The sequence below is a fragment of the Schistosoma haematobium genome, chromosome 5, assembly GCF_000699445.3.
Source record: "Schistosoma haematobium chromosome 5, whole genome shotgun sequence".
Taxonomy (NCBI): Eukaryota; Metazoa; Platyhelminthes; class Trematoda; order Strigeidida; family Schistosomatidae; genus Schistosoma; species Schistosoma haematobium.
Window position 1 is genome coordinate 3034936 of NC_067200.1, and position 13607 is coordinate 3048542.

Sequence of the window (13607 nt, forward strand, 5' to 3'; positions counted from 1 at the left end):
ACACCAGAAGCGGTTAGGTGCCGTTGTTTGAAGTTCCTCATCAGAAACTCTGATGACCACCTCTTTAGGTTAGTTACCAGTAAAGACAGTAATTTTCATTATTATATGAAGTACTGGAGATTCTGGAATATGATGTTTTGCATCATCACGGAATGACTTTATTTAGACAACCATTTAATATGTTCATCTATTCAACTTCGATAATTAAAGCTAAGCGAAGTAATAAATCCATGGACCCGAGAAATCATCATGAAACACAGTTTCATAGAATCGAAGTATAATGATTAAAATGGTTTTAAGTAGTCGTCATACGAAGATAAAACACCAGATCGCGAGCAAAAACTGATAGCTTGATTCACATCGATAATAATGGTAAAATCTATACGACAAATAATAGACTAACATACATGTTTATGAATCGACTTTTTACAACGATCTACAGTTGTTTTAACTGACCAGAAACGTGAGTAATGGCCCCATTTCGTAACATTCACAAGACCCTGAATGAAAAACCACAAAATAAAAGGTATTTTCAGCAAAGTGAGCATGATTATGCAAGTTAAGTGAATATGAGTTTGGATATGTTTAATCTTTAATAAAAAAATATTATTTATTAATTAATACATGATATAATTAAGCTATGAGCGATGGGATCTCAGTTAATTAATGGAGATCTCTGTGTACAACTTTGAATGATTCTGTTTATTTGGTCGCTACTATTGCTAACTGGACTAGATAGAGTGAGAATTCAAACGAGCAATGTATCGGTGGAAAGTCAGACATTTTTACTACTATCATTATTAGTTTATTATCAAACACTTGATATCGAGCTTCACATTGACTGTAAGACGGAGTGATAAAACCTAGTTGTCCAAACCGTAGTAGGCATATTATAAAGTAACCTTAATCAATTAGCTGTAATCAACGTAGGAACTGGCAAAAATTTATATCAACTTAGATTGGTACACCGTAAAATTAACAGAAAACTCTGCCAGTAGCAAGCATGATTAATTACCTAGTTTACAATTACCTAATACTACACTATTCATTTTACATCTTCCTAAAGATGACATTTCAGTCCTTCTACTAAGATAATACTGATACCTAAATGTTACATTCTATGGTTAGGAAGAATCAATAATAAATTACATATCGTATAACGATCTGATAATCTCATTGGACCATATGACTTGATTCAATGCTAATTTAATTAACATATTATCATCAACTTATTATTATCAATTAAAACATGAAAGACATAAATACTATGAAGCTAAAAGGATCAACGGAGACTATGGAATTTTCATAGTTTTCATAGTTGTCGGAATGGCCATCCAGTGCTTCCAGGCTTTCGGTTTTAGCTTAACTGAAATCAGTGTCCACGACTCCAAATCCAGGAATCGAACTTAGGACTAATAATCTCATGCGCAAACAACATAACATATAGAACATTATAATGATTATTAACAAACCTTTAGTTCTTTTTCAATTGGATGTCGTAAATTACTCAATTCTTCAGTTATACATGGTAGAAATTGTGCATAAAACCAAACTGCATTACCAACAATACGTTTGGATGATGAACGTTCTGTCAATGTTTTAAATTTTAAAAAAAATTAAACAGGAAATTAAATATGCAAGAAGATAAATATATTCTCCTCCTGAAATAAATGTATTTATCCAGTACTTACTTATCCAGTAACTTATGGTTACTTCAAACTATGAACAACTGAAAGATGTCTGTTTATGCAAAAGAGATCTAAACAGTGTACAGAACTCGACAACTAATCCCTTAAAAAATACTTCAATAACAACAATAATTACACATATGATTGAGGAAAACAAAATAAAGAAACTCAGGAAGGACTTGAAAATCCATAAATTCGAGATTGTAATACTACAACTCTGTCTATTTAACAATAGACTGACGTTGAAATGTATAACAAAAAGCCAACAGTAAAGGTTATCAGTGTTGTATTGGCTAGAAAAAAATATCATCAACAATACGTACTCAACAGAACTGATGTTTGGCTGGTGTTACATTTGAATCATGGTTCAAGCAATAAGATGTATTCAAGGTCGACCTAGAAAAATTTGATGATGCCACAAAGGTCAGAGTACTGCTACACAAACTTGGCATAGCTGAACATGAATGCTAAAACAAATTCATTCTCCCCAAAGAATCCCAGAGACCTTTCATTTGATGCAACAGTCGTAACTTTGTCGCAAATTTTCGATGAACTATCATCTTTGTTCAATATTCGTTACCAATGTCCGAAGATGGTTAAAGCTGAAGACGATGACTGAGTGCAACATTCTGGCAGAGTAAATTGCGAATGTGAACGGTTCAAATTATCAACAATGACAGAAGACCACTTTAAGTGTCTTGTTTTTGTATACAGCTTGCAGTTACCTGAAGATACCGACATCAGAACCAGAATTCTGAATAAAATTAAACAGTGTCCAAATATAACGCTACAAGAAGTGCCTAATGAGTGTCAGAGGTTGGTGAACTTAAAAATATATCGGACGTATCAAATGATGATCAGGAACCTAATGAAATTTTGATAGATGCTGATTATCCAAGTGATCCATTATCTACTAATGAGATTTTCAAGAAATTTAATGGAAATGTTTCAGAACAATCAAACCCTAATGACCTCATATCAACTGTCGTTGATCCTCATCATCTAGTCAGTTCTAGTGGACTCTCTATTCAATGCGGGAGATATGTTTTAAATAAAGTCACAATGATTGTAACTTGGGTATATGAGGACCTAACATTATTTCGTCGGGGGAGGATAAAGTCAGGATCTAAACTTTGAGTCTTCGAAAAAAAAGAAGGGGGAGAAAAGTCGAAATTTGATTGATTTACTCATTATGAGTTTTGTTCATGATTACTTTCGTTTCGATTCAATATGATGATTACTCAATGTAGTATTTGTTACTGTGATCTCATATGATATTTTATTCTGTATAACATATATTATTGTTGTATTAAATTGACCTGATCTATGCTCAGTATATGATCTGTTATAACTGAGTATGTTTTATATAAGTGATTTCATCCTAAGTATTAATCAAAGTGTGTGTACAACCATCATATAAATGAGTGTATTATTGACTAGGGTCATCGTCGTCGTGTTTTTTGGGGGTTAATAAATCTTCACTTATACCAGTCTTTGTGTTCTTACTCTCACGTCGTGGGAATTGCGGAGGTCCCTCGTTCTGAGTATAAGCGATAAGCAATTCCGACATAACAATCAGCGACGATCAGATATAACAAGTTGTGTTTAATCGACAAGACATATCAATTAACACAAAACAAAAAAGAACCTGAAATACTTTGAAACTTTCTGATAAACATTTTATATGGAGTATTGTAGTACAACCTGCTTGCACAAACCGAAATAGTCAGGGCAGGATTATAAACCTATATGCACGTTGATGACATTTTTTTCGACAACTGTCTAACACAATGGGCACATACAGTATAAGATACTGTTAAACCAATCACTAGAACCAGTTAATCCAGATATGAAAAAGTTTTTAAAAATGACAAATAACACAAGATAAAATGCAATAAAGTGAAGAACAGGAAAAAACTACGAAAAAAAAGGGAAGCGAGACCAACACATTCACAAACCTGTTTCAGTTAAACCAGGCCATATATTTAATGCTGAATAAATTGACGCAACTAATTTCCATCGAGATGAAAATTCACCGATAGGTCCTTTTTCGAATAATTCAATTAATGCATCAAAACGATCAGTTTCCAATTGTAATCGTTGTCTCTCATCATCATTATTATTATGGTCCACACTAGCGTTATCTTTCAGACAAGATGAACTACTCATTTTAGATTGATATTTTGAATTAAGAGAATTTAACTGACGATTATAACTACCAGGACGTAGAAATAAATCATATAGATGAAACCATAATGTTACACAACGATTACTGATTTGAATTTCAGCTGAATCTAATGTAGCCAACCAGTAACTGTAAAAACAGAAGACGGGAGATATGTATCGAGAAAACAACAACTATAAAAAAAAGACTAGTCACTGTAAAAGTTATATTACATAATGAATCAAGCGGGGAAATAGTTATGCGACATTGTATTCTATTGTGAATACCACTTATTCGTGAGTTATAGCCCATAAAAAAACATATGAATTTAATGTACTGTAATTTAAACCGTACATAGCTATTTGAGGGCTAGTGGAAATACCTATGTTAACAGGATAGAGCCCAGAAAATTGTAAGAACTTATTAGACCCACAGTGACTGATAGAAAATGAATCAATTAGCATTAAGAGATGAGTCAAGAAGACGCTGGACGATTCAAATGTAATTTTTATGTAATGCTTTTACTGATGTACATCTTAGTTATTTGGACTATCGAAATATGTGCGTTGTTAGCACTCAGCACTTGTACCTTAAATGCTTAGACACCAACGTCCTAGTTCACACTGTAATCTCCAATCCTTGAGAAGCAGGTTGTGTATTCCTTTCAAGGCTACCTTATGTACAGAAAACGAGAGTTTTTCTACGGTTACATGCAATTTGAAGTTCAAGAAATTCCTAGAATACATAGTGAAAATAGCTAAACACAAAAACCATTTATCAAGTCAATATAATGGCAACATCATCATCCACTATTTAAAACAAATTCTCTTGAAAGCTTTTGAAGAATTTCAATTTTTCTAGGTACTTTAAAACATCTCACGGCATCTAGAGATAGTATTCGAAGGATTTCACAGAGCTATTATTAACAAGGAAACGTATATTTATATTTTAAATGTACTAGATATACGATGAAACATACAATCCCTTTTTTTCTCTTTCCAGATTTATCTCAATGGATTATACTCCTTGAATAACATCTTCAAACCCTGATCTTTGCGACTATTGCTTATACTTTTACTACCTCTAACACTACGGATTTGAATCGACAACTGCATTTCTGTGCTAATGTGGTGTACGTACGTACGACGTTCTACGTTGTTACTGATTGACTGATTGAAATATACAAGTGTTTGTATTACATTGGCAGTAAAGATTTACCTTAATTCCATTTTACGCCAACTAACCAACAAATTACAAACTTCTTTGCTTGATTCATTAAGAGAAACATGCTTAGCTGCATCACGTTCCCATTCCTGTAAAAATAATCGAAATCGAAACATGATCAAGAAAAAAATCTTAAATGTTATCAAAAATGCATCCTAGCAGCGAGATACTGTTGTTTTCAAACTACCTCACACGTTCAAGTGTGGAGAGAATTCACTCTTCCTCTAGCAATCCTCTTATATGACCACGCTTATACTGACACTGTCACAGTAGCCCTACTCACTGCCTTCTCGTGATGGGTAGGATGTCGTTTGCGAAATTCAGAGGACGGAATAAGAATGTTCGACACTTAAACCTCATTCGGGTATACGGAGGATCCAGTTAAGCTAGTGGCGAAACAACGATTCCAAACTAATGTTTCAGGAGGGTACCAGGAAATTGATGGAGCAAATAACTGATGGACTTATTGTTGGTCACCGCATCTCTTAACGTTGCTCCACTAACTTGAGGATTAGACCTCTAGGTCGAGGTCTCGAGGAGTGGCACCTTATCGAAACCATCTATTTCTTTTTGAGCACCTGTACAGTATTCCAGTCTACTCACAAATCCAATGATTTGTGTGGTGTATATATATTTTGATAAATACTTTTATTAAGACGATTTATTCAGTTGGAGATAAATATTATTAGAATGTACTTCAGATGGTCTAACTAGTAGTTTGATAATGAGGTTGGTCGTGAATAAAATTATAAAAGGAGTGGTTAGGATAAAAGTTGGAGATTCTTTGTACATAATCTGATAATCACTGAAATTTTTATTTTTATGAACAACAAGAGAACTCGGAAATCACATTCTATCAGTTAGTAAAATTTTGTTCCGATTCTAAGTCGTTTCACCCAGTCTTCAACTACTGATTGCAAATATGGCATGAACTGCAACCAAGTAGTTTGCACCTACCTACAAGGCTCTGTTTAATAATCCATGACTATAAGCACGAATCTCAAACGATAGCTTTGCTGATTTCATCTTTTTTCTAATTTACTCTAGCGTTAACCAATATTCATTATCAAAGTGGTTCGAAATAACTAATATATGTTCCAATCACTTTAATCAATAATGATTCACAATCGCATTACCTGATAAGTGTTTTTGTGGTATGAAACTACATAAATGATAGATGAGAAATAAGCTTGATAAAATTTCAACTTACCTGGATCACTTGCCAAAGCATTTCAATTCCAGTAACAAACTTTATTAACGGATCCGATACAGTGAACGATTCAATACGATGAATTATAACTAACAGCTGAAATAATTCGGATGAATTAAGATACATAAAAAAACTGGTTTATTTATGAATAAATATTGACTTAATTAATAATTTATAGTCAGACCTATCCAAATGTCCGTGAGCTTCAAACAAAAGAAGTAACATTCATCATAAATGTAACTTAAATCATGCGATTAATTCCGTTAATAAACTGAGTGCATAATAAGAAAAACTCAAGACAAATGTATGAGATGCAGCGAACTGATTTCTACATTTTGCAGCTGCTACCTTGATGGGATGATTTGGTTTGTCTATTGTGATGACTCAAACGAGTTATACTAGCTAAAACATTTGTTCTTTTAGCTCCTATCATAACAGGGCGGTCCTTTGAAGAACAGTAAGATTGAAAGCATCAACTCAAGCTCCGAGAATGAAGTCGTACTGCTGACTGTAGAGGCGGTATGACGGCAGTAGTGTTCCTTTAAGACAGCTAGCATCTGTAACGAGACTACCTAATCACGAAAAAAGATTGAAATGATCCACTGCAAATATGTCACACATCACCTTACCAGGAGGGTTTTTGTTTCCGGTATTAAGGCTTTTTAAAGTACGGGACAAACACGTCACAAAATCCGCACTTAACTGGCCTCAAGAGGTTTCCCATTGAATTTCGAGTTCCAAGTTCAAGGTCACTAAGACCATCCCTACCCCAATGTGTTTTTCAGATCCTCTGAGAAGAGATCTGCCCTCATGATGTAGGCAAAATTGAAGTAACAAATTACCTAATAACTGTAATAGCATTCAACATCATTTTGACATTCTTTGAATTCCCCACATATATGTAATGGTTTGTTTATTTGGCCAGTAACGCTAACAAATATGATTCATCCCTGAATAAAGATTTATCGAAATGTGAACGAACCGTGTGACAGAAACAAATTCATCTTTCCGACCAACTTTCGGTTATTCTTTAGAGCACACAAACCGGTCTAAGTTAGACAACTATTCAAAACGTGGAAGCACCGAGATTTGTTAGTAGTGTGTATCAATGAACCCTCAACCGAAAACAGAACTCAGTATTTTTATTCTCACGCACGATCGGTTATTTATTCCCAATGAACCTTACTGTGTTTAATCTAGTCAAGTTTTTTTAATTTCGAATTTACAGTTATTATTATAAATAGCTTTATTATCTCAATATAATTTACACTGTTGGAACCCATATGAATTTATTGATTCAGGCAATCGTGCTTCCTCATACTCTCTTCAATTACTGTTATTTCTATCACAATCACCATAATCACTTTACTATTGTTTTTCTTTTTAATAATTATAATCAATAAAATTTGTTTCTACTAACTTTGGCGCCCTGCTTCAATATATGGGCTACCCGTTCCTGACATCAAGATATTTCAACAAGTTATCTGTATTTGTTTGCATTACCACTTTATTATGTCTATTAATCGCATTACATATTCAGGTGTGTATATGAAAAGTCTAAGATCTACCGCTTTAAAAGGTACAAAAAAGTACAAACAAAGGCATCGTGGTGGTTGGTAATGAGCATTGAAGACAAGAAACATTATTCGGATACCTATTCCTGAACTGCTAACACCTAACTGATGATCACTCAATATTTATCGTCAAGATTGATGAAGAAATAAGAAAAGGAAACTTAACGAAATACTTTGTGCTGAGAATTCTAGATTGTACCGAAAATATGTCGAATAAAGCCATTAATAATAATAATGACTTGCCAGTATAAGGGTAGTGGAGATTATTAAGCTTTTAATTGAGATCATGAATCGACTGACGTTGGGACACCATTGAAAACCTCGAAGCACTGGGACTCCTCAGCAATGCGCATCCATGACCCCGCTCGCGGGACCATTTTTTTGGTAATTACAGTCAGTTTTATCATGTCATTTACTATAGTCATGATAATTTGCAAATATTTTTCTGTAGATTACATAATGTTCTCCTTCTCGCTCGCGCTTATTCCGTCGGTCTATAACTTAAACTTATATGAAAGTGATTATAATAATCATTCATTAGTGAACCACACATAATATTACATTTACAATGGTATTTTATCCATTTGGACAAATTAGTTGGCATATATGGAAGACTTACAGCACACAAAATAAGAAAATGGGATGACTTTTCACCCATCATGATGTTTTGTTCATCATTTTTTTTACAACAACTTATGATAAAATCTGTTTTGAAGAGGAATGGGAATAATTATAACTGTACTTACACGTAATAAACTAGGTTGTCCAGGCCATTGAGTGAGTATATGTTTAATTTGTTTTTCCAAATTTCTCATTAATACATTTAATTTCTCAGCTTCTTCTAATGGAATAGGATCAATGTAAATATTGTAACAATGTGATTTAGTACTGTAATAATGATTGAAAGATGTAGTTGAGAAGTTGGACGAACTGTTGATCGGTAAAATAGGGTTGGCTCTTATATCATATTGACCCATATAAGCAGTGATACCGATATATGGCAAAGTAGTCTGTTCATCAATAATGGGATCTGTAAAAACAAAAAAGGGGGGAATTGGAAAGATGATAACACCAAAAACATTTACCGAAAATATTATAAGGAATAAACAATATAATTAATAACATTGGTAAAAACCTATTGTAGTTAGAAACACAAAACGTAAACTGTTCAATGAACGTTGGAAGTCTTTACAGTAATACTTGGTCTACGATGAATGACTGTGTCATTTGTCAATATAGTTAGATTTCATCCATATATATCACAAACTGTAATTCAAGGAAAACCAACTTGAAACTCACCAGCCGGATGTACCTGCATCTCAGTTTTGATGCGAAGCATATTAGAACTTGAAACAAATGAATTTCAATTTAAATGTCAATGAGTTATCCACTAAGTTATTTAGTCTAGCTAGTTATTAACTTATTCAACGGGTACGAATAGTTTAGTTACATTAAAATTTGTCGAACAACGCTACTATCGAGGTAACCCCCGCTTATGATATACGTATGGCAGCAAAAACTGATCAACTCTAATCTTAAATATCAATACTCAGAGATTACATGCCATTAGTAAATAACAAAATTTCATGTATTCTAATGCATGTTTCCGTAAAATAATAATAACTTGACTTACCTAAACTGAATTTCGATTCCATTGATAACCAACTGGCTAAATTAAAGCCATATAGAACTGTATGCCAATGCCAAGAAAATACACTACTGATATCTACTGATTGATTGTTATTATGTTTATCAAGGTTTAATAATGACGAATTCAATGGATAATTTATTATAGAATTTGAATTTAACAATAATAAATAAACAAGACGTTTTATAAAATAGACTAATTCGTTTTCTTCTGGGATCCAATATTTTCCGGAACCATTCAATGAACTTTTTAACCATTTATCGATTGCTTCTAATTTAGCAACAGTCTATATATCGAAAAAATAAACATTTGAATATAGGAGAAATGTAACTACAAACCAATCACGTCAATGGGAAAAAGATAAATTTACGTCTTAGAATAAGACTGAAATAATTCCACTCCGCTTGTATTATAAGATTGGGAAGAGTCTAAATGTGATATAAATTTCTAATTATATAACTGACATAGCTATTATCAAATACTATTGTTAAAAGAACACATTCTTCATTGAGATACATTGTCAATAGTTGTAAATACTTGTCTAACTAATTAATATAAGGAACAACTTATCATTAATACGCATACACATACAAGTTACAATAAGATTTAATGTTCATTAGGTGGAAAATAATCATATGATTTATGAATTAACAGTAGTTGCCTAACGTAGTGTCAATGGCATGATCGTTTTTAGGTACTTGAACTTCAACCACTAAATTTCAAATTCAGACGTCGTTCCGATCAATTCGGTTCGAAAAATCGGATAGTATTAGTATCTTTTGTACTAAAAATAAGATTTATTTATATATTAGAAGCTGATACCTTAATCTGGTGGTCGGAAACGCCTATTATGATGAAGAAAAAGAAGCTATTTCGGCTGTAATACATGCTCTATTAGGTCCTACTACGCAAGGCAGATTGATTGAAAAGGATTAAGGCCAATAACAGCGAACATAAAGTCCCAGTGTGAAGTCGTACTACTAACTGTCCAATAGTGTGATGACAATAGTGTTTACTCGAAAGCAACAAACATCTTGAAAGAGGATGTTTTCTCGAGACGGAAGAACGGTTTCAAAAGAGGTTAGCATTGAAAACAGCACATGAAATTCTGTCGCTGGTGGTCAGGACTGAATGAACAAAACTAGTACATCAAAACCTCATGAAAACGGCCCAAGTTGCCATAACAAACCAAAATCTGATTACCTTTCCAGGTGACTAAAACAGTGCACTTCCACGGTGTAAGAAATCAGGAGGGAACAACTGCTAACACATATCTAACAACACTCAATAACATCTTGTTTAACATCGTATTTCCTTATTTCTTATGAATGACTGCGTATCTAACTGATTTATTGTTTGAAAGTCTAGTATCATAAAGAGTGAAACACTGCTCCAACACATGAAAAGTGTAGGCTTAAACCCGAGTGCATGAATCTATACATAGTTACTAAGTAACACTAAAATGTATAATTATTATTTGATGTTTTTATTTTCACTAAAAATAAAATAAGCCAAGTAGAAAAGTAAAGGAGTTTAATGGCTCTGGAACCGGACTTTTGGAGTGGTTATGGATATGCACTACTAAGGAATCTCACAATGAAAAGAAATAACCGTCCACAGTTTATTAGTTTTAATTCGTTATTTAATTTAAGTCAGTTCGATAGTGTAAACTATGAAAGCTTTAGAGTTTTACACATAAAATAAATCAAAGTACAATTACTTAAAATATCGACGAATAATTAACTGATTTTTTGAAACTGTATAAACAAAAACTTTTACATCACTTCATGTTGTTTTACTTGTATCTTCCCGTTAATGTTTAGGACTGCAATTGGTCAGTCTTATGGTGGCATATGTGCATCTTGTGCGGATTGCCTCGATAAAGCTTTAGTCACAAGCATTTTAAGCAAAGATGGATAGTGGCTGGTAGTGGAATCCAGGACGCGTGTTTCGTCCTATTTGGGACTCGTCATCTGGAGTACCTGCATCCCAGAGTTGATGTTCACTCCGGGACTCTAACCCAGTATCGTTCGCTGCAAACACCATCGCGTTATCCACTTAGCCATTGAGTTCTGATTGCCAATAAGAGATTGATCAATTGCAGTCCTAAATAACAATGAGAAGATACATGTAAAACAACACCAAGTGAATTCAAACTTCACCCCATTGCATAAGCAGATGGATACCAGAAATTAGTAGTTAAGTGGATAACGCGATGGTTCTTGAAGTGAACAGTACTGGGTTCGAGTCCCAGAGTGAACATCAAGTCTGGGATGCAGGTACATTCAGCTGACGAGTCTCAAATAGGACGGAACGCGCGTCCTGGATTCCACTACTAGTCACTATTCGTCTTTGCTTAAAAGATTTTACATTCATAATAGTCGTAGAATAATGAACTTCTCTGTATGTGTAAACCAAATGATCCTGTTGAGAAAAACAAAACTACCTGTTGAATTTCTTTCTCTTTTTCAAAATTTCCAACTTGTAAATTATTATTATTACTAATGCCTAGTTCTTTGTAAGCATTTAAACAACCAACTTCAGAGAATCGTAAACGCCAATCAACTTCTTCATTTAATGATTGATCTATTAAATCAGGTGATGTAGAACGTACATGATATTGTTGATGTTTATTTTTTTTAGATTTTATATCTTGTAAATCATTACGAATTAATTGTTTACGACGATCAGCTTCTAGGAAAAGACTAGCCCGTGATTCAGCTAATTGTTTACGTTCTAATTCAATTTGTTTCCAATGGTGATTTAATGGTAATATAATCGAGTTTAAAATACGACCAATTAATTTATTATCAATATCAGTAATATATAAAGATGAATTTTTTTCAGCATTATGTAACCATAATAAATTCAATATGAATGAACTTATTCTGCAACAAAAAAAAGAAAAGAAGAAGGGAGTAAAAGACCACAGTTTATCAACTACATGCAGTGGAAAAGCGGCTACATTACATAATATTTAATGAGAGAAACTATGTAAGAATCAAGACATGGATACTAAATGTTTGTAGAAACACAATAATTATAGTAATTAGAAAGTCATCGAAATATTTTAGTAACCAAAGTTTTTATTTATTTTTCATTTATTTAAACACATAAACATTGATACAAGAAGGTACCAAATAGATATAAGCCGCACAAATCCTTTGATATGTATGAGGGCTGGGATACTCCCCAAGATTGAAACAGATGGTGTTCTTAGGGAGCCATACCCGGGGCCTTCGACCTAAAGGTCTGATCCACAAGGCAGTGGAGCATCGTAAGGAGATGGTAGACGGTGACCATTTGTTCCCCCAGGATACCGAAGCCCATGTGCACCATTAATTTGGAATCAGGGTTTTCCAACCCCTCTTAGGTGGACTCTCGGTATCCACCACCGGACATTCGCTTTTTGTCTTCTTGATTTCGTAAACAACACCCCCGCCACGAGAAGACAGTGAGTAGGACATCACTGGCAGTGGTTGTATGCACGTGGCAATGTGAGAGTATTTTGAGAGGGAGAGATAACTCTCCCCAATCTCGGCCGTACCAGGGCTCAAAGTTTCGCTATAATACATTCCGTATTTCGACAGCCAATGTAGATAAAGAAGATCATACAGACTTCTTTTGGGTGTAAACATCGCGTGTGATCGTGTATTCTGATATCTTCAGGAGTGTAAACAAGACAAACTTGCAAGCCATGTGATAAATTTCATGGAATATAGAGAATAACCGTAAAAGTTTTATTCAAATTAACTTCATTTCCTGTGCCCATCAAGTAACCAAGAACACAATGTGTTAATCAATCTTACATGTCCTTGACTCAAACAATATCGATTATAAATTTTACAATATCGTTTGCATGTACAAGAACTACTGCGACTCAATAGCATAGTGGAACGGAACGCATGCAGTTTATCTGCTAAACAAATCAAATAAAATGGTAATTATAACAGCTATGGACAAAACAAGACACTCAACAACTTGATCTTGACTGAAACTGGTTTTATTTAGTTATTTAAGCATATAAACATTGTTACAGTGAGACACCAAAATATATATACACCACACAACTCGTTGGATTTGTGAGTAGACTGGAATA

At 33.7% G+C, this 13607-nt stretch overlaps 1 protein-coding gene across 1 annotated transcript in view; it reads right to left on the reverse strand.

Annotated features, from left to right (window-relative positions):
* Positions 1-13607, reverse strand: part of MDN1 (AAA ATPase midasin) — a 100152-nt gene that overhangs the window by 25841 nt on the left and 60704 nt on the right. The window contains exons 39-46 of the mRNA XM_051208350.1: positions 11955-12396; positions 9494-9794; positions 8607-8890; positions 6287-6382; positions 5071-5165; positions 3647-4002; positions 1473-1588; positions 408-500 (exon numbers count right to left, since the gene is read on the reverse strand). Of these exons, the coding sequence (XP_051064681.1) occupies positions 408-500; positions 1473-1588; positions 3647-4002; positions 5071-5165; positions 6287-6382; positions 8607-8890; positions 9494-9794; positions 11955-12396 (1783 nt within the window). The remainder of the gene's footprint in view (positions 1-407; positions 501-1472; positions 1589-3646; positions 4003-5070; positions 5166-6286; positions 6383-8606; positions 8891-9493; positions 9795-11954; positions 12397-13607) is intronic.